Here is a 25,902-nt window from a genome sequence, read left to right on the forward strand (position 1 = left end):
TTCTGTAACTTTTATTGAATTTCATTTTTCCTTTCAAACTTGGGCTGTTCTCCTCTTTGAGTAACATGTCTCTTCCTGCTGTAGCATACAAAATTCTTTTGCTCCATTATAAACTGTCTTTCTTCTTCAAGGTGGACCCTGAGTCCTAAAACACTGGACTCTGATGAATAACACTGAATTTGTTTTCTTTGTTCATGAATTCAGGTTTTCTAAATGTCATACATCGAGGTATTGAATAGTTAATACCTCTGCTAAGAGTAGCTACAGTTCATTGGATGTTTCCAAGTGACTGACATAGTGTTGATTTATACTCATGATCTCATTCGATCTGCCTAATGTCCCTCTGAGGTAAGTACTATTATTATCCTTATTTTAGAGTTAAGGAAACTGAGGTTTACACCTGTGACGTGAGCTGCCCAAGGTCACATAGCTACTAAATGGCAGAGGTGGGCTTTGAACGTAGATCTGGAGGATTAACTCTTACCCCATCTTGCCAAGCCACTTGCCTCTTTACTTCGGTTGGCAGATGCATTCCCGTGCATGTCTCAGTGGTGACAATGACCTAGTAATGTTTGGGTGGCCGGAGAGGATTAAGCAGGACTGCTTTGCTGCCAGTTGGGAGGTCCAAGTAAAGAGGACCTGTTTTCTTCCATAAGGGCTCTGGAACTCCGGACCTTCTCTGGGCCTGACCACAGTGAGGTGACCTGAAGAGGTAGCATAAAGCAGACTCTGGCTGGGGTCAGATCTGGAGCCCAGCACCCTATGAGGATGTAAGCCACTGCTTGGTCAGCCTTTCTTCTGGAAGAAGGTCCCCGTGTCACCTGGGTGGCCTCCAAACACCGGTGATGTGTGAGGTCATCAGAACCAAGCAGCTCAGGAAATGCCTTTGGTGCTTGTGGCTTTAGGTATCTGTGGTCCAAATGATAACTTGCACCTGCCCAGTGAGTCACAGTTTGGGGTTTACACCACAGTTATCTCACTGAATCCTTTGTGCTTCCTGGTAGGCTGTGATGAGCACGGCCATTTGGTAGATGGGAAAACAGACCAAAAGAGGCAGCGTGAATTGCTCAAGGTCACACAGAGCCAAGAACCGAACCCAGGTCCTATTGACTTTGAGTCCCACTCGCTTGCACTAGACCAGTGATTCCCAAGCCTCATTCTGTGGAGCCTTGGAGTGCTTGGTGCAGGCCAGAGGGAGGGACTCAGGAGGAGGGCACTCAAGGGTTCTGCTGTCCCTTTCCTTCTTCACTCTGGGCCTCAGTTATGTCAGGATTCTGTGTAAAGCCTGTTTGGAAGATCTGTGCTGCTAACAAAATGTTTTCAGAGGACTGCTCCAAACTGTTTCTTCTTCCCTGGAAATTGGGTCCAGGCTCTTCTTTTTCTAGGACTCTGTTATCGGTATTGAGACAAGAAAAAATCTGCTGTCTGTTAGAGGACGTACTCAACCCCAACATGGCAACACAAGGGAGTATAAAAGGTATGGACACAGAGGCAGCAGATTGGGGTCCTGGTCCTAGTTTAGTGTCACATAGTCAAGTTATTTACCTCAGTATCCCTATCTGTAAAGATGAGGGATTAGCCTACAGAATTCTAAACTCCAATTTTGCTCAAATAACCTGTGGATCTAGGGCATCATGCTTGCTTCATGGGATCTTAAACAGGGATGAGTCACTTGAAACTGTGTAAAAATATTATATATCTATATTTATAGATAATTTTTTTATGGAAGGAGAATGTACAGCTTTCTCCTTGAGACTGTACAGAGTCTCAAAGGGGTCTCTGACACAGAATACCTAGCCTCTCAGGATTCTTTCTTTCTTTCTTTCTTTCTTTCTTTCTTTTCTTTCTTTCTTTCTTTCTTTCATGTCAGAATTAGTGGGAGATATTTCTCCTTTTGCGGGGGTTGAAGTTGTAACAATGGTGTGAGAAAGCTATTTTCAGAAACAGGGAGAGATAAGCAGAGCTAAAAGTTGAAAGCTAAATAAAAGCATCAGAACCTGTGAACAAGTTGACAATCTTGTTTAAACTCCTGGATGCAGCCATGCCTGATACCCCTATACTTTTCAGTTACATGAACTATCGCTTGCTCCTTTTTCACTAAGCCTTTTCTATTTCAATTGCCTATAGAAGAAATGATTGATGTGCTAACATTGTTGGAGAAGGCTCCTGCCATTTGAAAAAATATGAAGTTCGGCATAGAGAAAGCAAAGTGGGAAAAGAAAGGACTGAGGCAGGTGCGTTCCTGTCATGCTTTTTTGTTGAATTTCAGGGAAGAAAAATGCTCTCTGTTTTGTTCCCCATCCTTTATTTATTGTTGTTGTTGTTAGCAAACTGGAGGCTTTCAGAGGCAGGAAAGATGTTAAAAATCAATCCCATCATTACAGAGATGGGAAACCAAGATCCAGAAAGGCAATGTGACTTTGTCCAGGTCATACAGTAAATCAGTAGAATGGCTAGAACGGAGGTTACCGGCTCCCAGGCTCCCACCTCTCTGTGTGACTTTCCTCAGTGCTTCTTTCTCAGGCAGGCTCCCCAGCAGAGCTTATGAGGGTTCTTGTGCTCATGTGTGTTGCTTGGTCACATAGATCCATATCTTATCCAGAAAATTCTTCAGTCTGGGTTTCTTTACCGGTTCCATGGACACAGGTAAACAATGGAGTGTTTGGCCTAAAAGGGATGTGGGGAGGAGGTGAAAGGAACCAGCCCTTTTCTCTGCCTGGGGTCCCATTCCCTCTCAAGTGACAGGCCCACCAACTGTCCTGGCCACAGAGTCCCGGCTAGGATTGGGGTCCCTGGGACCAGGCTAGAGCTTGCCCAGTGTTGCCCACAGCAGGAGGATTAGATACCGCTAAGGGTCAAAAACAGGCAAGCAGGATTTATGGGACAAATCCGCGGGCTCACTTTCGGCCACAGGGTCAGATCTGTTTAGCCCTGGAGGGCGGTAATGGCAAAGGCCGCAGCCGGGCCGAGGGGCTCCAGAACAACTATTGTCCACAGGACCGGTGGGACTGACGGGGACAAACCTGAAGGGGAAGGAAGAGGAGACTCCAGATCCTGCCTACCGCCCGGATCACAAACTACTCAAAGGCGCACAGGAGAAATGACCTTTAATGTCCGATTTGTTTGCAACCCCGCCCAAGTGCCATCATTCTGTGAAGTACAAGGAGGGGCTTGAGAGGTACGAAGTCACGGAGACAAACGACGCCCCCGCTGCCTCCCGGGAGCACACTCGCTCTGCCCCCGCAGACGGGCGGCCCCACGCACGCACACATGCAGACCACACGGACACCGCACAGACACACGCACGTGTACCCACGATTAAATACATGTACAGAGGGACTCGTTTGGATATATACAGAGAGAGAGACGGAAATCCCGGCCGGCGTCGGGTCCCCCAGGCTCTCAGCATGCTCGGCCCAGCTCTCCGCGCTGTACCTGGCACCCATGCCCCTGCCAGAAAAGCAGCTGCCCCTCTCCCCGCCCCCCTCCCCCCGGTTCCCCCGGGGCCCGCGCCTCCGGGCGCCGACGCCCCTCCCCCCCCTCCGCCCGCCCTCCCCCCACGATGGTTTCCTCCCCACCAACCCCCCCCCCCGGGGGCTCTAGAACTGCCCGGGCGCCAGGGGCATGTTGGTTTTGAAGCCCGGCTGCCCGTTAGCCACGTCGGTCGCCGCCTCGCAGCCGCCGTTGCTGGCGCCGCCGTCGGTCCCGGGGCTCTCGGGCTCCGACAGGAGCTTGAAGGTGAAGAGCGGGCCCGAATCGTGGCGGCCGCGGCGGCCGGGGGGCTCGGGCGCCGGCAGGCTCAGGAGCGCGCCGGGCGCCTTCCACTCGGGGAAGGCGCACAGCTCGACGGGCGGCGGCGCGCCGCGGCCCAGGTAGCCGGGGCTCGGCGAGGCCGAGGGCAGGGTCCGCTGGCTGCCGCTCAGGCAGCTGCCGCTGTCGTCCAGCGAGTCCTTGCGCGACTGCGAGCGCTCCAGCGAGCCGCCGCGCGTCCACGGCCGGTAGGTGTAGGCGCAGCCGCCCAGGCGACGGCGGCGGCGGCGGCGGCGGCGGCCGCGGCACTGGCACCCGAGGATGCGCACGAAGGCGCGCTTGAACTCCTTGCTGGAGCACGGGTAGATGATGGGGTTGAGGCAGCTGTTGAAGTAGCCCAGCCAGAACACCACCTTGAACACGGCGTCGGGGGGCTTCAGGGTGGAGAACAGGGAGCCTGCAGGGGAAGGGGTGGGGTGGGCACGGGCAGAAAGACAGACAGCAGTTTGTGAGTAGTCAGGTCCTCTCCTCCGAGGGCTCCGCCTAAACGCCGCGCCCGGGAAGCGCTCCCGCAGCCAGGGCTTTGCCCAGGCCACCTTTCGCTGCCTGGAGCGCTCGCCTCTCCCTTCTCCAAGTGAGCGAATCCGACATTCTTTTTGGGGGGCTGGTTGAGCTAACCAGCACCGAAACTCCCTAAAATCTTTCCTGGTTTAGCTGACCAGCACCCAACCTTCCATTTCTCTAGATATCCCAGGGCAGCGCTTACCACTTTGTATTCCAGTGATAATAATCACCACACGCAACTGCACAGCTCTTGGGGTATTGTGCTCGGCGCTTTAACTATATTGTTTTGCCCTACAGGAGGCATTGAAGCTGACGCCGATTGATTTCCATGGCAAATACGAGAGGTGTTAAAGACCTAAATGTGAAAGGTAAAACTTCAAAAGACAAAGTAAAGGAACGATCTTTTTGATCTAGGGCTGAAAGGAAAATGACTTAACACTTCAGAAAGATGAACTGCAAGGCAAGGGTGGGAGAAGGTATTTATAATGTCTAAGACAGTCAAGCCATCTCGGTATTTAGAATATATAAGGAACTCCTGCAAACCAACAGGAAAAAGAGCATTCCCAGTAGAAATGTGGGCTAAGCAAGTGAACAGGCAATTTACAAAGTGGGGAAACCTGAGGGCTAACGTATGCCAGGGTACTCAAAATGTTAGGGAGTAGGATGAATAGTAATGAAAACCACAAAGAGATATAAGGTATCTGTTAGGGTGGCAAAAATCAGGGAACTAGAGAGTGCCAAGTGTGGGCAGGGGTGTGGGGACATGGGGAGCCTTCTGCCTGGCTGGTGGGGAGCACAGGCTGTGAAGCTATACTGGAGAAGATTCTGGCACCCCTTGGTCTCATCAAGTATATACACATACCTCTTAACCTGGCGGTTCTGCTGTAAGGTGTAGATCTCAAAGACTTTTCACACAGGTCCACAAGGGGACACCTATAAGAATGCTGAGAGCAGTGTTGCTTATGGTGATAGACAGCTGGAGAGAACATAGGTGTTCCTCACTGAGAATTATGGAAAGGTAGCCTGGGGTAGAAGCCCAGCACAGAGATTATGCAGCAGGTAGATAAGGCCCTAAAAATGGCATGTCCATATAGCAATGTGCAAAGGCTTAAAAACATCGCTCTTTAGGAACAAAGTAGGAAACAGAATTGAGATTTACAGCATAATACTATTTAAGTAACACACCAAACCACCACACGCATTTTGCAAAAACACTTTCAAAAAATGTCAAACACAAAATGGTTGCCTAAGGGGGTAGGCAGAGGGAAATGGGAATAAAAGGAAATAAATCAATGAAATAAGAGAGAGGCCTTACAATGAGGTGCTATGATGGAGAAACATGATTAACTCATCCCTCGAATTTGAGGTCCAAAAACATTTTATGGCATATTAAGTTAAAAACAATTTCCATTTTAAATGCAAGGCAGCTAAGACTTGGAGAGGGTAAATGACTTGCCCCAGGTTACACAGCATGTTTGTAGTATAGTTGGGATTCAAACTAAGTCTGTTTGAGTACAAAATATGTTTTTTTAAAGGTGATTAATAATACCCTTGGTGGAAAAATGAGAAAATACAAAAAGAAAAAAGAAAAAAAGAAAGAATATTGTAAAAGCACACATAACCCTGCAATGCAGAGAAATTACATTTGGTGCACATACCTTCAGATTTTTTTCTCTGTTGTATATGTATCTTTAAATGTTTTGATATATGCAATTATACTTTACAGGACATTTTGTTATTTCAAACTATGTTCCCTAACCCTGCCACTAAGTTGGTGGTGCAGTGACTTTCATATTCCTGTCCTATCTCCTCTGTTTAAACTGTGAGCTTCCCAAGGGCCTGGTCTTCTGGATCAACTTTGATTCCATTTGGCGAATGAAGAGCACACACTCCTAGAATATCTGAATGGGGGTGGGGGGTGTCTTAGCAATCACAAATCCAAGCTCCTCTTTTGCAGATGGAAACACTGAGTCCCAGAGAGTGGCCGAAAGTGCCAAGGGGCAGTGGCATAGAAGCCACAGGATAGAAATCCTTTGATTTTGGGCTACACTTGAGCTTCCCCCTTGTAGCACTTCTCCTTTTTGATTCTTTGAGGTTTGCCTATTGTTATAGGGAGCCTCCTAGTTTTCTGCTTAGCAAACCAAGGACGGTAGTGGTGGTGGGCAAGGGTGGGGAGATGGCTGGGCTCCTGGTGCAGGGCTAAGCCAGGCAAAGGTTTACATTTAGAAAGAGGGTTATCTGTATCCAGGTGTAAGTGCTCTATTTTGTAAAGTTTATTTGTTTATTTTGAGAGAGACAGAGATAGCACGAGAGGCAGAGAGGGAGAGAGAATCCCAAGGAGGCTCCCCACTGTCAGTGCAGAGCCCGATGCGGGGCTTGAACTCCCAAAACCATGAGATTATGACCTGAGCAGAAATCAAGAGTCAGATGCTTAACTTGCTGAGCTACCCAGGTGCCCCTAAAAAGTTTATTTCTTTATTTTTAGAGAGAGAGAGAGACAAAGAGAGAGTGGGGGGGGGGGGGGGAGAGGGAGAGAGAGAGAGAGAGAGAGAGGCAATCCCAGTCTCTGCACTGTCAGCACAGAGGCTGACTTGGCCCTCAATCCATGAGATCGTTATCTGAGCCCCGAAATCAAGAGTCCGGATGCTCTACCAACTAATCTACCCAGCTGTCCTTGATGTAAGTGCTAATTATATGTACAAGGTACACTGATTCTTCTTCTTTTTTTAAAAGTTTATTTATTGATGTAATCTCCATGCCCAACGTGGGCTCAAACTCATGACCCTGAGATCAAGAGCCGCGTGCTCTACTGACTGAGCCAGCCAGGCACCCCACTACACTGATTCTTTTCTCAACTCAGGGGGAAATGTGGGAGTGGGCTACATTCTGCGTTCGCTTCAGATGAGGCAGAAGAGGGCGCCACCTCGTGATCTGATATGTGACAAGGCCAGCACCATTAGATTTACACCCCACCATCCCACATACTCCTTTGGACTAAGACACTGTATGGAAGACCCCAGCTGAAATCCAAATACATGGCATGTGAACAGCTAGTATCCATCATGGAATGAGTTGTCTTTGTCCCCGGGGAAGGCCTTGTTTCTGTCACTGAGTCTGAAGGGGATAGGCACTGGTCTTGACAATGTGGGAAACTGGAGAATAGATTTTGGAGAGAGGGAAACCTAGAAAAGCTTGGAAGCCTTGCGCGTTACCCTAGAGGATAAATGCTGATGAGCGTGTGTACGTGTAGGCATGTGGTCTTTTTTTTTTTTAATATGAAATTTATTCTCACATTGGTTTCCATACAACACCCAGTGCTCATCCCAACAGGTACCCTCCTCAATACCCATCACCCACCCTCCCCTCCCTCCCACCCCCCATCAACCCTCAGTTTGTTCTCAGTTTTTAAGAGTCTCTTATGTTTTGGCTCCCTCCCTCTCTAACCTTTTTTTTTTTTTTTCTTCCCCTCCCTGACATGGTCTTCTGTTAAGTTTCTCAGGATCCACATAGGAGTGAAAACACATGGTATCCGTTTTTTCCCTGTATGACTTATTTCACTTAGCATCACACTCTCCAGTTCCATCCACGTTGCTACAAAAGGCCATATTTCATTCTTTCTCATTGCCACGTAGTACTCCATTGTGTATATAAACCACAATTTCTTTATCTATTCATCAGTTGATGGACATTTAGGCTCTTTCCATAATTTGGCTATTGTTGAAAGTGCTGCTATAAACATTGGGGTACAAGTGCATCAGCACTTCTGTATCCCTTGGGTAAATTCCTAGCAGTGCTATTGCTGGGTCATAGGGTAGGTGTATTTTTAATCTTTTGAGGAACCTCCACACTGTTTTCCAGAGCAGCTGCAGCAGTTTGCATTCCCACCAACAGTGCAAGAGGGTTCCTGTTTCTCCACATCCTCGCCAGCATCTATAATCTCCTGATTTGTTCATTTTAGCCACTCTGACTGGCATGAGGTGATATCTGAGTGTGGTTTTGATTTGTATTTCCCTGATGAGAAGTGACATTGAGCATCTTTTCATGTAGGCACGCGGTCTTAATGAGGACACTTAGGGCCTGGGATAGAGGCTGCGGACGCATAGACAGTCATGGCAAAGGTAAGGAGGATGAAGAGCTGGAGAGAACGCGTGCTGAAAACATACTCATAGCTTTGCTTGTGAGCCCCATTGAAGATGATAGTAAAATAGGCAATAAATGGCTTAATGGGGACACATCCTTAGGGACTGGCTGTTTTAAAGGATACACGGAACAACAGTAAGGCTAATGGCTAATATTCCTCAGACCCACTGTTTGCATTGTGTGTGTGCTCTGTATAGGCCTTGTGCTAAACTCTTTATACCATTAGCCCGTTTAATTATCACAATAATCCCTTGATGAAGGTACTATTGTTGGTCCTATTGTATACATCAGGACATCAACATATGATAGTGCCTGCTATTTACATGTGTATACACCTGTTCATTTGTTTGCTCATTCACTCATTCCACAAATACTGAGCTCCTGCTGATGTTGGCATGAGGCCAAGGTGAGGGGGATACAGAGATGAATTGGGGTGTGGTCTCTGCCCCATGGCAGCCCACAGGCATGTGGGGAGAGAGATGTGTTAACGGGTCATTGCAACACAACACACATGGCATTGTGATAGAGGCATAAATGTCACTCTGTCCCCCTACACCCAAGTGGCATTTCTGTCTGGTGCTTCTTCACATCCATCGTATTGGAAGCCTTGTATCAAGGACAATGATGGGCTGGATCTCTGCCTTTATTTTCTTACAAAGTACTCTTCAAGGACTATGGCTCTGAGAAGTGTTCAGCCAAAAGTAAGGGGATGCTGCTGACTTTTTTCACTGCACTTATTTACAGCCACATTGTGAGTTTGGACTCCCTGAACCCCTTGTTCCTCTGAGAAGAAGATCATTCTTTGCCTTCCATTCTTTGGCTGCCTTTCACCACCCTTCTGCTGATTTAGGCAGTGTGATTCTGTGGCTTGAGCACAGGGCTTGGGATCACACAGACCTGGTTTTGAACCCCTTTTTTTGTGTGTACTGGCTGTTTGACATTAGAAAAGTTAATTGGCCCTCTTAGACTCAATATTCTCATCCATAAATTGGGGACAGTATCTGTTCCATATTCTGAATACATGAAAATATCCCTGTAAAATACTAGACATAGGGTCTGGCACCTTGAAAATAATACATAGTGGTCATTTTCCAAAAATACTTTATATCCTGGCACAGGCATGAGCCTCCTCCAAGAACTCTTCCCTGATGAACCTCACCCAACTCAGATTGACTTCTTTATTCTGTACCCCACAGAAGGTATACAATCACATCTTATTCTGTTATGGTTTGCCTGCTAATGTTGTTAAGCCATTCCAGGGCTGACTGAGTCCTCGGCCACACCCAGACTTTAAATTCCTTCTGCCAAGGGGCACCTGAGTGGCTCAATAGGTTAAGCATCTGACTCTTGATTTCAGCTCAGGTCATGATCTCAGGGTTTGTAAGATCGAGCTCCGCACTGGGCTCCAGGCTGATAGCACCAAGCCTGCTTGGATTCTCTCTCTCCTTCTATCTCTGCCCCTCCCTCCCCCGCCCTCTCAAAATAAATAAATAATCTTAAAAGAAATTCCTTCTGGGCAAGAACCACCTCTTCATTTCTTTTCTTTTCCTCTCCAGATTTGTGTATTTTTATTACAAAGAAAAAAAAAAAAAGAGGGAGCACAGAGGCTTTTTAAGGCAGTGAAACTATTCTGTATGACATTATGATGGTGGATACATGTCATTATACATTTGTCCAAATCCATAGAATGTATAACACCAAGAGTGAACCCTAATGTAAACTATGGACTTTCGGTGAAAATGTTGTGCCAATGTAAGCTCATCCATTGTAACGCATGTACCCTTCTGGTAGGGGATGTTGATAATTGCAGAGCCTGTGCATGTGGGGGGGCAGGAGGTGTATGGGAAATCTCAATACCTTGTTGTCAATTTGGGTGTGAACCTAAAACTGCTCTAAAAATAGTCTATTAGAAGAACCTCACTTACGTAAAATGAAAAAGTGATCCATGCTGATTTTTTAAAAATTACATTACCAAAAAAAAAAAAAAAAATCTACATATTATAAAGTGAAAATTCTTCTCCATTCAGGTAGAGGGGACCAGAGCACACAGTTTTATTTTTTATTTTTATCCTTTTCAATTGTTTTTTTTTTTTTTAATGGGAGTTATACACATATCTTTCCCCCAATTTCTTTCTTCACTTAGAAAATATTTAAGACATTTCCCCATGTCGGGACATTATATCCTACCATCTGGATATATAGTAGTTTAACTTTCTCCAGGCTTAACTCTTTTCTAATGATAGTCAAGTAGTGATTTCCAAGTTTTGTCTGTTACAGACTGTAGTAATGAAAAGCCTCATGCATTTTGCTTTTTCCATGTTTGAGTGTTTCTGTGGGATAAACTCCTACACGAGGAATCACTGACTCAGTGCCACATTTAAGTGCTGAAAGCTAGCCAGATTGCCTTCTGAACTAATTGTACCAATTTACCTTCCTGTTGGCTGTATATGATTGTGATAGTTTCTTTACATCTCTGCAACTCTGGGTTTGGTCAGGTTTTAATCTTTGCTTGTCTGAAAGCTGAATAATGACTTTGCCCTCTTGTTTCCTTTGCATTCTGTTTTATTTTGGCCCCGTGAAGACCGTAGATCGCATGCCCACCCTGAGCAAAGCTTCAGTGGCTTCTGACAGAGTCCCTTTCCTTATTAGAATTGGACTCCTTAGAATAGAATCCAGGCTGTCTTCCCAGCAGCCACGTGACCTTGGGCAAGTTTCACACTGTCCCTAAGCCTCAGTTTTCTCATCAGTAAAATGGGGCTAATAATAGTGCCATGCCTCTGGGTTATTTTGAGAACTAAGAAGATAAAACATGTCAAGTCCTTTTTAGCACTCAGGGTACCAGGAACCTGCCACCCAGTCGACTTTGCATGAATGCTAATTAACCAAATAATTCTTATTCCTGTCAATCACTGATTGGACTGGAAATCTAATTACAGAAAGTCTATGTGTGGGACCAGTGTTTGGTAACTAGATATTTCATTCTGAGTAGGCTGCTTTCCTTTTCTGAACCTCAGTTTCCCTCCTTTCGGGGAGTGGTTTCATTTGGGTTCTCTCCAGCCTTAAAATTCAGAGTCTTCTTGAAGCTGGGGTTGGAAGCCCTGCTCAGCCTTGCTGGGATGTGCCCTCTTCTCTGGACTTACCACCGAGGGGCAGTGTGGGTCAAAGACTGGACGGCGGTCTCTCGGATTCCAAGCATATTTCTGCTGCTCCCTCCTCCCCTCCCCCCAGCTGCACAGAAGCTACAGGGCTGAGGGGTCTTGTTTGCTACCCAGGCGGGCCCTGTTACAGCCAAGAAGTTGTAATAGGGAAGGCGCTGAGCCTCGTTGGCTTAAAAAAGGATCAGGACCAGGATATCCAAACAGACCTTGGGGGCCAAAAAAGCCATGAGGAGAGGGAAAGGGAATATCAACAGGAGATGTGGGTTTCTGGAAGCCTGCTCTTTCTGCTTCAGGTCAGGGTGGTGCCAGTCTCTACGACGTGGCCACCAGCTTGTGGGACGTGCCTCCGAGCCTGGCTCCCCTTCTCTTGCTCATGAAATAGTGTGGTGCGCCTTGCCCTGCATCTTACCATCATGATCACGGCCTGACAGGGCCAGGAAACCTTCCTTCGCGGAGGCTCAGAGAGGGTGAGTGACTTGTTCAAGGTCACTCAGCTGGTGACGAGCAGAATGACTGCCAGGACCTGCTCAAGTGTCATTCATTTGATTCAACAAACATTTGTGGAGGCCGTGGAGGTCAGGCGTTAAGGACTGGTGCAGACATAGGTAGATCTGGGTTCAGGTGCTGACTCTGGCTTCCCAGCTGAGCTCCTTGAGCTCGGCGAGGCCCAGTTTCCTGGAAAACGGGGATGGTGATAGTTCTTTTCTGTGCGGAGGAGATGAACTTAGGCTTGGCAAGTGCCTGGCGTGTTGAGAGTACCCAGTAAGTACAGCTGTTCCGACTGCTTCAAACACAACTGCCATTGCCAATGCCGATGCTGTGGTTACTGCCAGTACCAGCATGCAAAGATGGGGAGGGTGACAGAGAGGACAGGATCTACCGTGCTGATGTGGGACCGCCCACCCTACTGCTCTTTCCATTGCAGGCCCAAGGGTGGACGCCACGTGGTTCTCGAACATCCGGAAATTGTACACATTGTTCTGGGGGAGGACCCATAGCTGTCATCATGGGCTTGAAGGCGTCAGCAGCCATGAAAAGGTTAAGGCTCACCATCCCAAGTCTAGGGCTCCCAAGCATCAGTTACTCGATTGCCTGGACCACCGGCTGCTTAATGCTTTTCTCTAGATCAACTCACTTTTGTTGTCTCAACTTAAACTTTCTTAGGAAGCTTTTTATCATTATTTTCAAATCTGTTACAAAGAAAATGTCATGGTAGGGGAACAGAAGATGAAAGGAAAATGATATTAGTATCTCTGGATCGCTCCAGACAGTGGTGGGCCTGAGGCATGCCCTCTTTTTCAAAAAGGGAGATTGGCGGGGGTTGTGGGGTATTAACTACTTGCTAAACTGAGAGGAATTCCCCTTTGAGGAATCTAAAGGATTGAAGGAACAACTTTCTCATGGGAGAACCCAGCGCCGGGCACATGGTAGGTGCTAACTAAAATTTGCTCCATGATGGACTGAATGAGTATGTGATTCAGAGTTTCCTGGGCCATCTCTAGCTGTCCTGCCAAGCTGTCTTGCACACCAACTCAAATCCATAGTTAATTTGAGCAGCAGTCTAAGAGCCGCCCTGGGAAACCCTGCGGCTCTACTCTAAAGCCTCTTGGTGGCCTCCCACTGAGGCCTTTTAAGCAGATCCAATGGGACAACACTTCTGAACACTTCCACCCAGGTGGGGAGGGTAGGAGCTGGAACCTGAGGGGGAGGGGCAGAGCGGCAAGCAGACGGTGCAGTGAGCCCAGCCACACTACAAGGGCCACGTCGAAGGGTTGTGAAGTGTAAGGATCAAAAGCTAAGGCTGAACGGGATCAGCTCAGGGAGAAGCATTTCTTGGCTGGATGTGGTCCCAGTGGTCCTTAAAGTGCCATTCAACAAAACTGAACAGTGAACACAAGGTCTCAACCCTCTGGGAACCTCCAGTCTTCAAAACCACGGGGTGCGTTTGTAGAAGAGTATCTACCGTTTGACAAGCTCTTAACTCTGCGCCAATCACTGGGTAAATGCTTTGACCTTCCCTTGCCTTCAACCGGCTCTGTTCCGAAAGCAGCTCGGCCTGACTGTGCCGGGCGCAGCGCTAGGGGGCGCCATTCCACAGGGTAGTCTGCAGCACTCCCTGGTGACGGTGGCCAACCTGCATGCGCCCCGCCTGGAGGCCGTGATTACTACGCTCAGGAGAACGGAAGGTAAATTGCTGGATGTCTCAGAGCTAGTGGGTGATAGAATTAGAATTTGAACCCAGGCTGCCTCTCACAGAAGCTGTCAGTCACCACCAGTACAGCAAATGGGGAAACAAAAGATGCATGTGAATGTGGATAAAGGACTGAAGGCTATACAGGGAAGGAGACCTCAACAGTTTTTACCCTTTGTTGGTAGACTCACGGGTGAATTTTCCCTCTGTGTGTTTTTTGGTGTTTTCCAAAAATTTGCTCCATAAACATGAATTACTTTTGTAATTGGGAAAAAGCCAGTGAATATTATTTTAAAAATAAGAAGTAAACCAAAAGACACTGTGTTTATTGGGTCCTTATTACGTGTCAGCCAACTTTGCTTGCTCTATTTCATTTAATTCCTGTAATAGCCTATGAGCAAAGTGGGATTATCCCTACTTTGCAGATGAAGAACTGGAGGTCCAGGTGGAGGAGGCACTTGCCCAAGGCCCCCCCACAGGTAATAGGAAGAAAGAAGTATGAAATGACATCTTTTGTTGTTGAGCCCAGCAGCCTCCTCTGTTAGTTCCTGGTATACCTGTGGATGCCCTGCCCTTATTCCCTTACTGCAGAGCAGAAAAGGGGCCCTTTTAATTTTGTATGTATTCCTACATCCGTAGGCATCATTAAACAGTGGTTGGAGGAATGACCAACCGGCAGCCTCGGAGATTGCCCCAGGGCATGGGGACATAATGTAGCATGTATCGGGTCTACCAGGGGCCAGGTGGCTTGTAACATCCCCCAGGGCACTGACATTCTGAGACTCGAGGATTAGAGGTTTGATTTGACTTATTTCACAGTGAGCATCAGACAAGCGGATGACCTCAGGGGAGCCAGTGGGTGGTAAAACCATTTTGATCAGCTTGTAAATAGAGTGGAACTCCTTTTCAACATGGCTCTTTTTAGGAGCTTTTAGCTACACCTATGGCCAAGCTGCGTCTCCCCAGCTGAAACAGTTTGGCTCAATAAAAACTTGAAACATTTGAAATAGTTGCTAATTCTTTCAGCACCAATTTTATAAAGGAGGCTTCCTTGGATGTGGAAATTCCCTTTGAGGTTTTTCCATTTTTACTGGACACTTAACCCTGGAATGAGTTCATGAAATTGTCCAACAAATACGGTATCTTCGGGGCCACTAGACATGTTAACTTTTAAAGCAAATGATGAGAACAATGATAGTCACCAGAGCCCCCATTTACAGTAACCTAAGAACCAGTTATTAGGTACTATGTTTACAAACACTTGGTGCAATCCTCCAGCAGCCCTGCTGTTACTGTATCTCATTTATTTTACAGATGAAGCAACTGAGGTTTAAGAGATTAACAAAATCATGTGTCTGGTAAGGATTAAAATCCAACCTTGAAGTCTGGGTTCTTACTCAAATTGTTTAATAATAATAAAAAAAAGAAGCTTCTATTCAGTTCCTTAAGCACCAGGCAATTTCTCCCTCAACTAGGAACAATCTCTCTCTTTGCCGATTTGTCAAAGCACTTTCTCTGAACCTAAAATGTGGCATTTATCACTTCCTACCTTGAATTACTCGTCTCCTCTGATTAGACTGTGAGCTTCTAGAAAAGAGAGTTCATGTCTGATTTTTTCTTTTCCCCCAAGGCCTAGAACTGTGCCTGACACACGACAGGCACTCAGCCAACATGTGTTACAGGAAAACTGAAATGTGTTAGCCCTGACTACTCAAAATGAGGTTTATGGATAAACAGCATCCATATCACCTGGGTTCATGTTAGAAATGCAGAACCTCGGTGAGCCAGTGAGTCAGAATCCGCTTTTAACAAGATCCCGAGGTGGAAAGTGTTGCCTTAGCTCCTGTTACAATTTTATTTTTAAAATTGTTTTCCTAGGTATCTTGGGATTTATGGATGAGTAGAGGCTGGGCTAAGAGCCACCTCACCATGGGGTTGACAGTCTTGCCCCAAACCTTCCAGTGACTCCTATGGTTTACAGGATAAAGTTCAAACTGCTTAGGCTGGAATTTAAGACCTTCTCAAGTGGGCTGCAATGGACTGAATCTTCACAACATGACTTCACTTTTCTGGCTTCTTTCCCCTTATTCACACTGTCCACTGGTCTGAGATGCCTTTCACTGTCCCCCTCTCCTCTCCATCCTTTCCAAACCTCCCTCAGAATCCTCCGACACACAACCACAGCCTCCCACTGCATGGCTTCCTTAGAAGTGTGAAAGCAAGCGGAGGGAATGAGCAGTCCATGAAGACCTGCTAAGATCCAGGAGACCTGTACACCTTACCTCATTTCACCCTCACAATAGGTGGGAGGGAGAGGTGGGTTCTCTAATTTTCAATTCTCAATTACAGACGTGGAAATCAAGTCTCTGAGGGTACAGCACACACCCAGTGTCACCACAGCCATTAAATGCTAGAGCTGGGATTCAAACCCAAATCTGCCTGGTCCCAAAGCTGGGCTGTTTCCACAAGACAGTATTGCCTCTGGACTCTTAGAACACTTACACTTCTGGGGTGGGGGAAGTCTAGAATTGTTTGCTTGTTAGTGTAATGGTGTCTTTATGTATATTTTATTTAGCCATTAAGACTCCAGGATCTAGAAACCAAGAGTTTTGTGTCACTCTACCCAGGTGGTGTGTCACCTGCCGATGCTGGTTACGCAGGTAACTTAGCACCATATAATTTGAGGGGCTCACAGGCCCACTGAATCCCATCCATGAGTACCCAGGAGGTGCACAATCACTAGATTAAGAGTGTTTGCTTTTCACTCCACAGATTTCTATCATAACAGTTGTTGGACTTAGCTGAGAGTCTGTCTCCCTTATTTACAAGATTCTTGAGGCGAGGGTCAATCCTTCTCATCTTGGTTTCTCTAGCACCTAACGCTGAGCTTGCTTATAGTGAATGTGTAAAGACATTTGTTGGGCACATAATCTCCTCTTCATATGCTTAGGCCAGTTTCAGATTTATAGCAAGTGCTGAGTAAGTGATTATAGGGTGATTCCCTTGCTTATACCTTGCTTCCTTCCTTTTCTTTATTTAAATGGTAACCACATGCCAATACCCAGTTGAGTTCCCATCTCCTTCCTGGAATCTTCCCTGACTGCTCCAGGCCTCCTGTTTACTTCCCATTAGAACAGAGTCTACAACATATAGGTTAGTACAGAATGCCATTCTTAAGGGATGTGCCTCTTGTCTCCTTAGGCAGAGCCAAAGCTCCTTGAAGATGGGGTCTGTGTCCTATACTTCTAGTACAGGGCTTACCCACTGATTAATTGATTGGCACATTACATCTTCCAGAAGGGAAGCTACCTCCTGGTTTAGGCCCGGAGTTGAGAGCAGATGGGGTGGTGTGGTTTCCACAGCACTTAAGAAGCCATCTTTGATGTCAGACTGAATGTGATCCATGCTTTGACCTCGCTGGAAAGAGCAATTTCCCTGAAGAGCACTTTTAGAAACTGAGTGTTAGGGGATCTATATGAAGGAAGCCATAAAGCTTTATAAAGGGGCATATAAAGGAGACATGTATAAATGGGGAGACATAGCTTGCTTTAGTACAGGAAATCTCTTTTGATGATAACTTCAGTTCTCCCCAAATTAATCTGTAAATTGAAGACAACTTCATTAAAATGCCGACAGGATGGTTTTTTGTTTGCTTGCTTGTTTTGGGGGGTATTAAATGATCCAAATATATAGAAGCATATGGAATGTGTAAGAATAACCATGCAAAAATAGCCAGGTCACTTGAAATAAATAAAGAACGATGGTATTGGGATGATGGGTAAACCCACTCCTACAGATATTAAAACCTATCATAAAACCATAGTAATTTAAGAAATCCTAGGGCAGGAAGTGCAAGAAAAGGCAGATAGATCAATGCAATGATATAGTTTGGAAAAGGAGCCGAGTGTCCATGAGAATTTTATATGCCATTTCAATGTTTATGGGAAAGAAGAGATGCTTATATAGGCAGCATTGGGATACCAGGCTAGCTAGTTAGAGACAAATAAAGCTAGATCCTTACATCAAAATAAACCCGGCTAGATCCAAGATTTTAAGTATAAAAAGTATTAAAATATTAGAAGATGCAAGTAAATATTTTTATTATTTTGAAATAAGAAAGAACTTTTTAAGGATGACAGAAATCCAGGATCTGCAAAGAAAAGCATTGATGAGTCTGCCTAGACATTTCTATAAGGTTGCAAACTTTGAGAACAAAGCCAAGGGAAGAACTGAGAGAAATATTTGTAATTCAAATAGCAGTAAAAGGAATAATATTTCTAACCCTCTCTTTCAAATCAATCATGAAAAAAACAACTCAATAGAAAACAAAGCAAATCGTTACAGATAAGCAAATAACAAGAATAAGTACAGCAGACAGCCAGTGAATTAACGAAAACATAGTAAAACTCCTTCACAAAATAAATAATGTAAATTAAACAGCAGCAAAATATTTCAGGTCTATTAGTTTGGAATAAATTTAAGATATTGCTTATGCTCAATTTGGCAAAGGTGTGGGCAAGCAGACATTTTTGTATATTGTGGGTGAGAGTGTAGACTTGGGGTGGAAACTTGGCATTATCTAATAAAACTAAAATGAGCATAGCTTTTGAACTAAGTACTCCAACGTCCAGGAATTTATCCTACAGAAGAACTCTTAAAAGGGAGGAAAAATAAAAGTATAAAGAACTGTGGTAAAGTTCCCCCAGATTGGAAATTATCTAAATTTCTAACAATAGGGGTTGGGGAATGAGCCATGTATCATCACACAATGAAAAATCATACATTGTTAAAATGATAAGCTACGTCTACAAGGAATGATATCCATGACAGAATTAACTAGAAAAAAAAATCAAATTTCAGGAGACAGTGTCTACTATGGTCTGATTTTTTAAATAAAATTAAAAAATTATGTTTATTTTTGAGAGAGAAAGAGAGAGACAGCGCGAACGAGCGCAAGCCAGGGAAGGGCAGAGAGAGAGGGAGACGCAGAATCTGAAGCAGGCTCCAGGCTCTGAACTGTCAGCACAGAGCCCGATGCGGGGCTTGAACTCACGAAGTGTGAGATCATAACCTGAGCCCAAGTTGGACGCTAAACCTACTGAGCCACCCAGGCACCCCGGTCTGATTTTTTTTTTTTTTAAGTTTACTTTATTTTATTTTGGAGAGAGCTTGAGTGAGTGGGGGAGGGGCAGAGAGAAAGGGAGAGAGAGAGAATCCCAAGCAGGCTCTGCACTGTCAGCACAGAGTCTGATGTGGGGCTCAAACTCACGAACCATGAGATCATGACCTGAGCCAAAGTCAATTAATTAACAGTTAATTAACTGAGCCAGCTAGGTACCTCTATGATCTGATCTGATTTTTAATAAAGAAACGGTGTGTGTGTGTGTGTGTGTGTGTGTGTGTGGTGAGTGTGTATTAGCATGCTCACAGAAAAAACAATCTGGGTGAATACATACCAAATTGTTCTTAGTGGTTATATTTCTGAAGGATGGGTTTATGGGAAGACTTTCACTGTGTATTTAAAATTATTTTTGCAATGAACAAACATTGCTTTTGTAATGAAAGAGAGAAAGTAAGAGAAATTGAGAGGGAAAGAGGAGAGAGAGGGAGGGAGAGAGAGAGAGAGAGAGAGAGAGAGAGAGAGAGAGAGGTTTAGCCTATAGGAGAAAAAGAGCCAACAGAGGGCAAGTAGCTGGCAGACCTTTAGGCCAGACCATCACCTTTCTGGGCTCCCATTTCTTTAAGTATGAAATGAGGGGGTTGCATTAGCTAACCCCCTCCTTCTCAGATTCTAAGCTTTGTGTTCACTTGGTTTTAGAGGTGGAATGAAAATTGGGGGAGAAGGTACAAATATATACCTGCAGCCAGAGTGTCTTTGAGCCCAGAACAAACAGGCCGTGCACACTTGATCCTTCTTTCTGAGGCACATGTGAACCTGCCGCTTGGCGGAGAGGCTTGGTGTGTTGGGATGAAAGGCTCCATGAGAGAGCAGGGACAATTACTGGCCTTGGGGAATCAGATGGGGAAGTGGGCCACTCAGGCCATTAGGCCTTGTGCGATGCCTTTCATCCCTTCCCTCGGCAGCTGTCTGCTGACTTCCCTGCCTTCCTCTCTCTGACTCATCTCTCTGTTCTGTCCTTTGGCTGGTGGTGATCAAAACTTTTCCCTCTTTCCAAACTGGTTTTGCAGGGTCAGGTTGGACTGGGACCCATGGATAGCGCTGTGTCTCTTTTCCACTTGTACGGTCTGGTCTGGGACATTCTCCTCCCTGCAGGGTCCTGCGGCCTTCAGAGCTTCTCAATCACAGAGCGGGTGATGATGCTACTCCACTGTCTGTAGGGCTGTCCTGTCTTCTTGTCAGAACCCTCTCCTGCCGTTGTGTATTGTGGGAGCCAGGCACATCATTGGTCTCATTAATATAGTATAATAAAATGATTAGTCTTTGCTGCTGAAGGCCTGCCACTCCAGATTTTAGCAAAATGGGGCTTTATCTTGCTTCCTGATCTAGGTTCACGGGCACACCACACAATGACCCTGAAATTCCAGCCCTTTCTCAGGGCTCAAAGGCTCCTTACTGCTAGGAAATTTACAGGTAGAAGTACCTGGAGGACAGAGAGCTGGCTGGGTTTAGTGAGGCCACATGAGAATGTCTTCTGTGAATTGCTATGAAGACAGGACTGGGTGGATTTAATATCTACTGCCTGTGCTGTTTATATTTGTGTAGCCCAGATGTCAGCTGGGAGTCTTACTGCCCTTTGAAAGCTAGGGGGGATTATTTTGAGTGTCCCTTTTCCTTAACCTTGGAAAGTCCAAAATCCTCCCCTAAAGTCTCTGGGTTCCTAGAGTGGAACAGGGGACTAATTTCATTCATTCCTCTCCTGCTTCTTGGGCTCCATTCCCTTTGACAGCCCGTTCTGCATATACCACCTTAAGGCAATGATCCCACAAAACGAAAATCACCCATACCAACACACCAAGCATTTGAAGCCCTGCTTAATGCTGGGCTCCCCGCTCCCCTCCTTGGCCCCTCCTGTCTCAGCCCCTCTCCTCCCAGGTTACTCCAAGAGTTCCAAATTCTTTGCTTTTTCTTTTCTTTCTTTCTTGTTTAAGGCGAGCATTGAGCATTTCTCTTCTCTCTTCCGGTTGCTCTGGCCTCAGCGGGGAGGGTTCAGTTGGGGACGGTGACTGGGGAGATGGGTTTCACTTTCCACCTTCGGCTCTAATTAAGACATTTTCCCAAAGACAGTTCCTTTCCTCACAGAAATTCTAGATTTTCAGAAATCCGATGTCTTCCATCTCTTCCCATGTAAATAAATGCTCCGTTGGGTTTGATGTAGGTTTTTAGATGATTGCCCCTGCTTTGCTCCACTTTGTAGCAGGTCTTTACTGAACACTTCCCAAGTGCCTGGAACCAGTTGAGAATTTAATCCAGGAGATTAGCACTGACTGGGGAAGCAAGGCAATTCCAACGATTATTTTATTCAGTCCCCACAAGCCTATGAGGTGAATACAATTACTATGCCCATTTTATGGATAAAAAAACTATGGCTTAGAGTGACTGAGGAAATTGCTCAAGATTACAGAGCGGTGGAGACAGGATTCAGTTCCAGGCCTGACACCAGAGCAACTGATCTCTCTGCTACCTCAGCGCGGATTCCCACAAACTGGAGACTTGTTATTTCCCTGGAACATTCGGTGTGAAGGTGCCTGGAAGAAAACCAGGAGGTGCTGGTTACACGTAGGGACAGAGAGATGTGGGTGGGTGATAGTTTGGGAAGGAGGTGTTATTTGACTTCGCTGCTTTCAGGGAACTTTCCTGCAAAACGATTCCTTCCTCGTGTGTTTTGAGGAGACAGGAGCTGGGAGGACAGGGGAGTATATATATATATATATACTTTGTGGGAAGGGTGCAGTGAGGTTTTAATGGCAACAGAGCAAGTGTGTTTTAGAGAGCTTGTAACTATTTGAGAGGAGGCCTGACTTCCTACACAGTGTCCTGATCACAAGGAAGGTAGAAAATGCATGCTGACTCTCACGATGGTTAGAAATGGACTCAGTCTTTACAATGGTTCCAAAGAAAACACAGAAGGTGGTGGTGATCTGAATTTAACCACAACAATGACAATGGCAGGTGCCACCTACTGAGAGCTTGTAGGTCGCAAGCTCTGTATCTATCCCCTGATGTGCATTATTTCATTCAATACCCAAACGATTCAGTGTGGGACATACAGTGATTGTCTCCATTTTACAGGTGTTGAAACTGAGGCTTGGAAGAGAAGTAACTTGCTCAGAGTCACAGAGCTATTAGACAGTAGAGTTTTATTACAACCCACGAGTTCTTGCTTTCCCCTCGTCTGCTGTTTGGACTTTGTGAGGCAAGCCACCAAAAATCCAAGGACTGAAAGAAAAAGTGGAGCAGATTCCACAGGGGAGCGTGGGGTATGGGTGCGTGTGTGTGTGGGGGGGGCAGAAGACCCATGTTTGGGTGTGAATATACTAGTTTTCAGATGACTCATCTTCTCTGCCAAATCCGGGAGGAACTGTGATTATTTAGAATTGAAAAGTCATCCTTCTGTCATTTCCTGGCTTTGTAAAAAGTAAGTCCCAGGGACCTGAGAAGGTGGGGGGAAAAGGGGTGTTTAAACCATAGACTCTTCTATCATCTGCAGAAGGAGCAATGCCAGGGGCGCCTGGGTGGCTCAGTCGGTTGAGCATCTGACATCGGCTCAGGTCGTGATCTCGCGGTCTGTTGAGTTCGAGCCCCACGTCGGGCTCTGTGCTGACAGCTCAGAGCTTGGAGCCTGCTTCAGATTCTGTGTCTCCCTCTCTCTCTGCCCCTCCCCTGCTCATGCTCTGTCTCTCTCTCTGTCGAAAATAAATAAACATTAAAATTTTTTTTTGGGGGGGCACCTGGGTGGCGCAGTCGGTTAAGCGTCCGACTTCACCCAGGTCACGATCTCGCGGTCCGGGAGTTCGAGCCCCGCGTCAGGCTCTGGGCTGATGGCTCGGAGCCTGGAGCCTGTTTCCGATTCTGTGTCTCCCTCTCTCTCTGCACCTCTCCCGTTCATGCTCTGTCTCTCTCTGTCCCAAAAATAAAATAAAAAACGTTGAAAAAAAATTTTTTTTTTTTAAAAAGAAGGGTCAACGCTAGGAGCCAAAGGGAGAGAATAGGGCAACATTTTCATAGGAGGAAAAAAAATAAATAAATAGAGACCAAAAGATGGAATGAAGCCAAGGCCATAAAGGGCAGAACAGCCCCCTTTTCTGTCACGTATTTCTGACAAAGATGTGGTGGTCTTGTGCAAAATGAGACCCCAAAGCCGGCTGTGGCTGGGTGGCAATCCTGGGGCAGTTCAGGTGTCAGCTCGAGGAGCTGCCTGCATTCTCTGTGGTCTGGCAGTCCCACCTGTCCATCCAGATGCAGCTAAATTTTCCACCGGGTCACCCAAAAGGGCAATTCACTTAAGGGTGCTAATTCCTCTGTCCAGTTCCTTCCCTGCAGGCTGGGACCGGATGTTCCCTTTCCAAGTCTGAATACGTCACTGAACTTCAATGGATCATTGTGAAAAACGGTCCCATTACTTCCAGAAACACGTGCTCAGGCCAAGGAGGGCTCCTAGAAAAATCTGCCTGGCAAAGTGGCATTCACAGCAGATGGATGGGTGAGGCCCGGGCGTTCATGTCCCCTCCCCTCTTGTCCTAATCCACTGCCTGTGACAGGAGCGGGTGGGTAGGGTTGGTGGAGGTTTGACTGATCTGGGACGAAGCTTTCCAAACCACGGAGGGCAGGATGTGAGGGGAGAGCATGAAAAACACCAGCGTGTGAAGAAGCGCATTTGGCAGGATGATCCCTCCTTTATTGTTTGGAGGCTGCTGAAGTGTGTGGTGAAAGCAGCCCGGTGCTGGCCCGTCCACCTGCTCTGAGGTCTTGCTGCTTTGGCGGAGAACAGCGTGACCTCAGGAGAGAGTCTTGACCTCCCTACCTGCCCCCGCCCCGACATGTCAAATGCACCATCGTAGTGCCCGGGCATTTTATTTCCGCCTCTTCTGATCTGGTTCTGTATTCTGCGGGATTGCTAAAAAGAACAATCTGGCCAAGCCAGCATTTGACTGGGTCTATTCGTGCTGTGGTTAGTTTTAGTTTCAGTGCTGCTGATGCATCAAGCCTCTAGCAAGCAGAGCACTGCTTACCTGTGTCTGCGCATCCCTGTAAAATCGGTGGTTATTTGATGAGCACAGGGGCATTTTCTGTGTAGCTGCTTCATAGATTCTGTCAGATACTCAAAGGGTTCCATGTGCCCAAAACAGGGTAAGAACCATTGATTTAAAGAAAATCGATCAGGAATTAGGTGGCATGCATGCTTCGAAGAGGGAAGTCTAGGCTTCATTTCTCTAATGAACAGTAAAGGTTAATGGTGCCCTGCATTGGTGATGATGCAAGTGGATGGGAATTCAGACCCCGATGGTGGGAGTGTTAACTGGGATATGCTTGCCGGAGGGCAATTGGGTCCTAGGACTCAGAGACCTTGTAATTTTATGTATTTGGTTACCCTGAAATTACAATTCTAGAAGGTAAGGGGGCTGGCTCTGGGGTCATTATCTATGTCACTGTCGGCAAGTTACTTAACCTCTCTAGGCCTCAGTTTCCTCATCTGTAAAATGGAGGTAATGTTATGTATCCATCTAGATCATAATGCACGTAAAACCCTTAGTACGATGCCTGAGACACAATAAATGTCAGTGATTATTATTTGGATGCAGGATTTTATTGTCACATTATTTATCATAACTGAAAATTAGAGACAACCCCAAATATCCAACGTGACTAGTTTCATGACCCATACAACTCGACTATTAAAGATAGTGAATATCATTGTAAAAATGTTCATAATATGTGAAAAAACAAAGGAGGTTACAAAATAGTATGTAATATGCCATCCTGTAGAAAAGTGGCTGAATAAATATGCATTAAATATTTCTTTTTTAATATTAAATATAATTTATTGTCAAATTGGTTTCCATACAACACCCAGTACTCATTGCATTACATATTTCAATGATTATGTTTGAAGGGTGGCTTTTTAAAAAAATGTTTAATGTTTTTATTTATTTTTGAGAGAGAGAGAGAGGGAGAGAGAGAGAGAGAGAGGGTGGGGGGAGCAGAGAGAGAGAGAGAAGGGGAGAGAGAACCTGAAGCAGGCTCCATGCCACCAGCACCGAGCCTGATGTGGGGCTTGAACCCACGAACCGTGAGATCATGACCTGAGCTGAAATTAAAAGTCAGATGCTTAGCCCACTGAGCCACCCAGGAGCCCCTGCAGGGTGGCTTTTATTGACTTTTTGTTTTTTTATGTTTTCTAACTTTTCTCCAACAAGCATTATAACTTCTTGTGATAAAGACAAAACTAACCTCAATAAAAGTTACCTTTTAAAAAAAATTTTTTTTCATCTATTTATTTATTTTTGAGAGACAGAGAGAGACAGAGCATAAGCAGGGGATGGGCAGAGAGAGAAGAAGACACAGAATCCGAAGCAGGCTCCAGGCTCTGAGCTGTCAGCACAGAGCCTGACACGGGTCTCAAACTCACAGACCATGAGATCATGACCTGAGCTGAAGTCAGACGCTCAACCGACTGAGCCACCCAGGCACCCCCATAAAAGTTACCTTTAAAAAAAGGATGACCAATCTGAGTTGAGGAACTCTGTGACCTTGAGGAACCATATGCGTGAAGGTTCCTTTCTTCCTGTCTGAAATGAAAGTTGTACCTTCTTTCCTTCTTGAGGTAGGGGCAACTCACACGACAGGGTGGGGGTGAGCATGCTTTGTGAAGGAGGACCCTTGGTGCAAGCAGGAAAGCAGGGGTTCCTAACCCTAGCATCTTTCTCCAAGCAACCTGCCTTGTCGTGCAGCAGCCCATAGGCCCAGCTCTCTGGACTTTGAAAACCTGCCTCTGGCTCTGGGCTCAAGTCCTGTTATGATTAACTCTCGGGAACTTGGTATGGATTGAAGATGAAAGGTACAGTGACTTTCAGCTACGAAAATTAGTCTGCAGTCAGGGTCCCAAGTTTAATCTCTGTGAAACTGATGGGCAAGTGTGG

The 25,902-nt window shown here is 46.1% G+C and overlaps 1 protein-coding gene across 1 annotated transcript in view; it reads right to left on the bottom strand.

Annotated features, from left to right (window-relative positions):
* Nucleotides 1-3,563: 3,563 nt before the first annotated feature.
* Nucleotides 3,564-25,902, bottom strand: part of ADRA1B (adrenoceptor alpha 1B) — a 51,716-nt gene continuing 29,377 nt past the window's right edge. The window contains exon 2 of the mRNA XM_023260079.2: nt 3,564-4,207. Within this exon, the coding sequence (XP_023115847.1) occupies nt 3,600-4,207 (608 nt within the window). The 3' untranslated portion in view covers nt 3,564-3,599. The remainder of the gene's footprint in view (nt 4,208-25,902) is intronic.

The sequence above is a fragment of the Felis catus genome, chromosome A1 (genome assembly GCF_018350175.1).
Source record: "Felis catus isolate Fca126 chromosome A1, F.catus_Fca126_mat1.0, whole genome shotgun sequence".
In the NCBI taxonomy this organism is placed as follows: Eukaryota; Metazoa; Chordata; class Mammalia; order Carnivora; family Felidae; genus Felis; species Felis catus.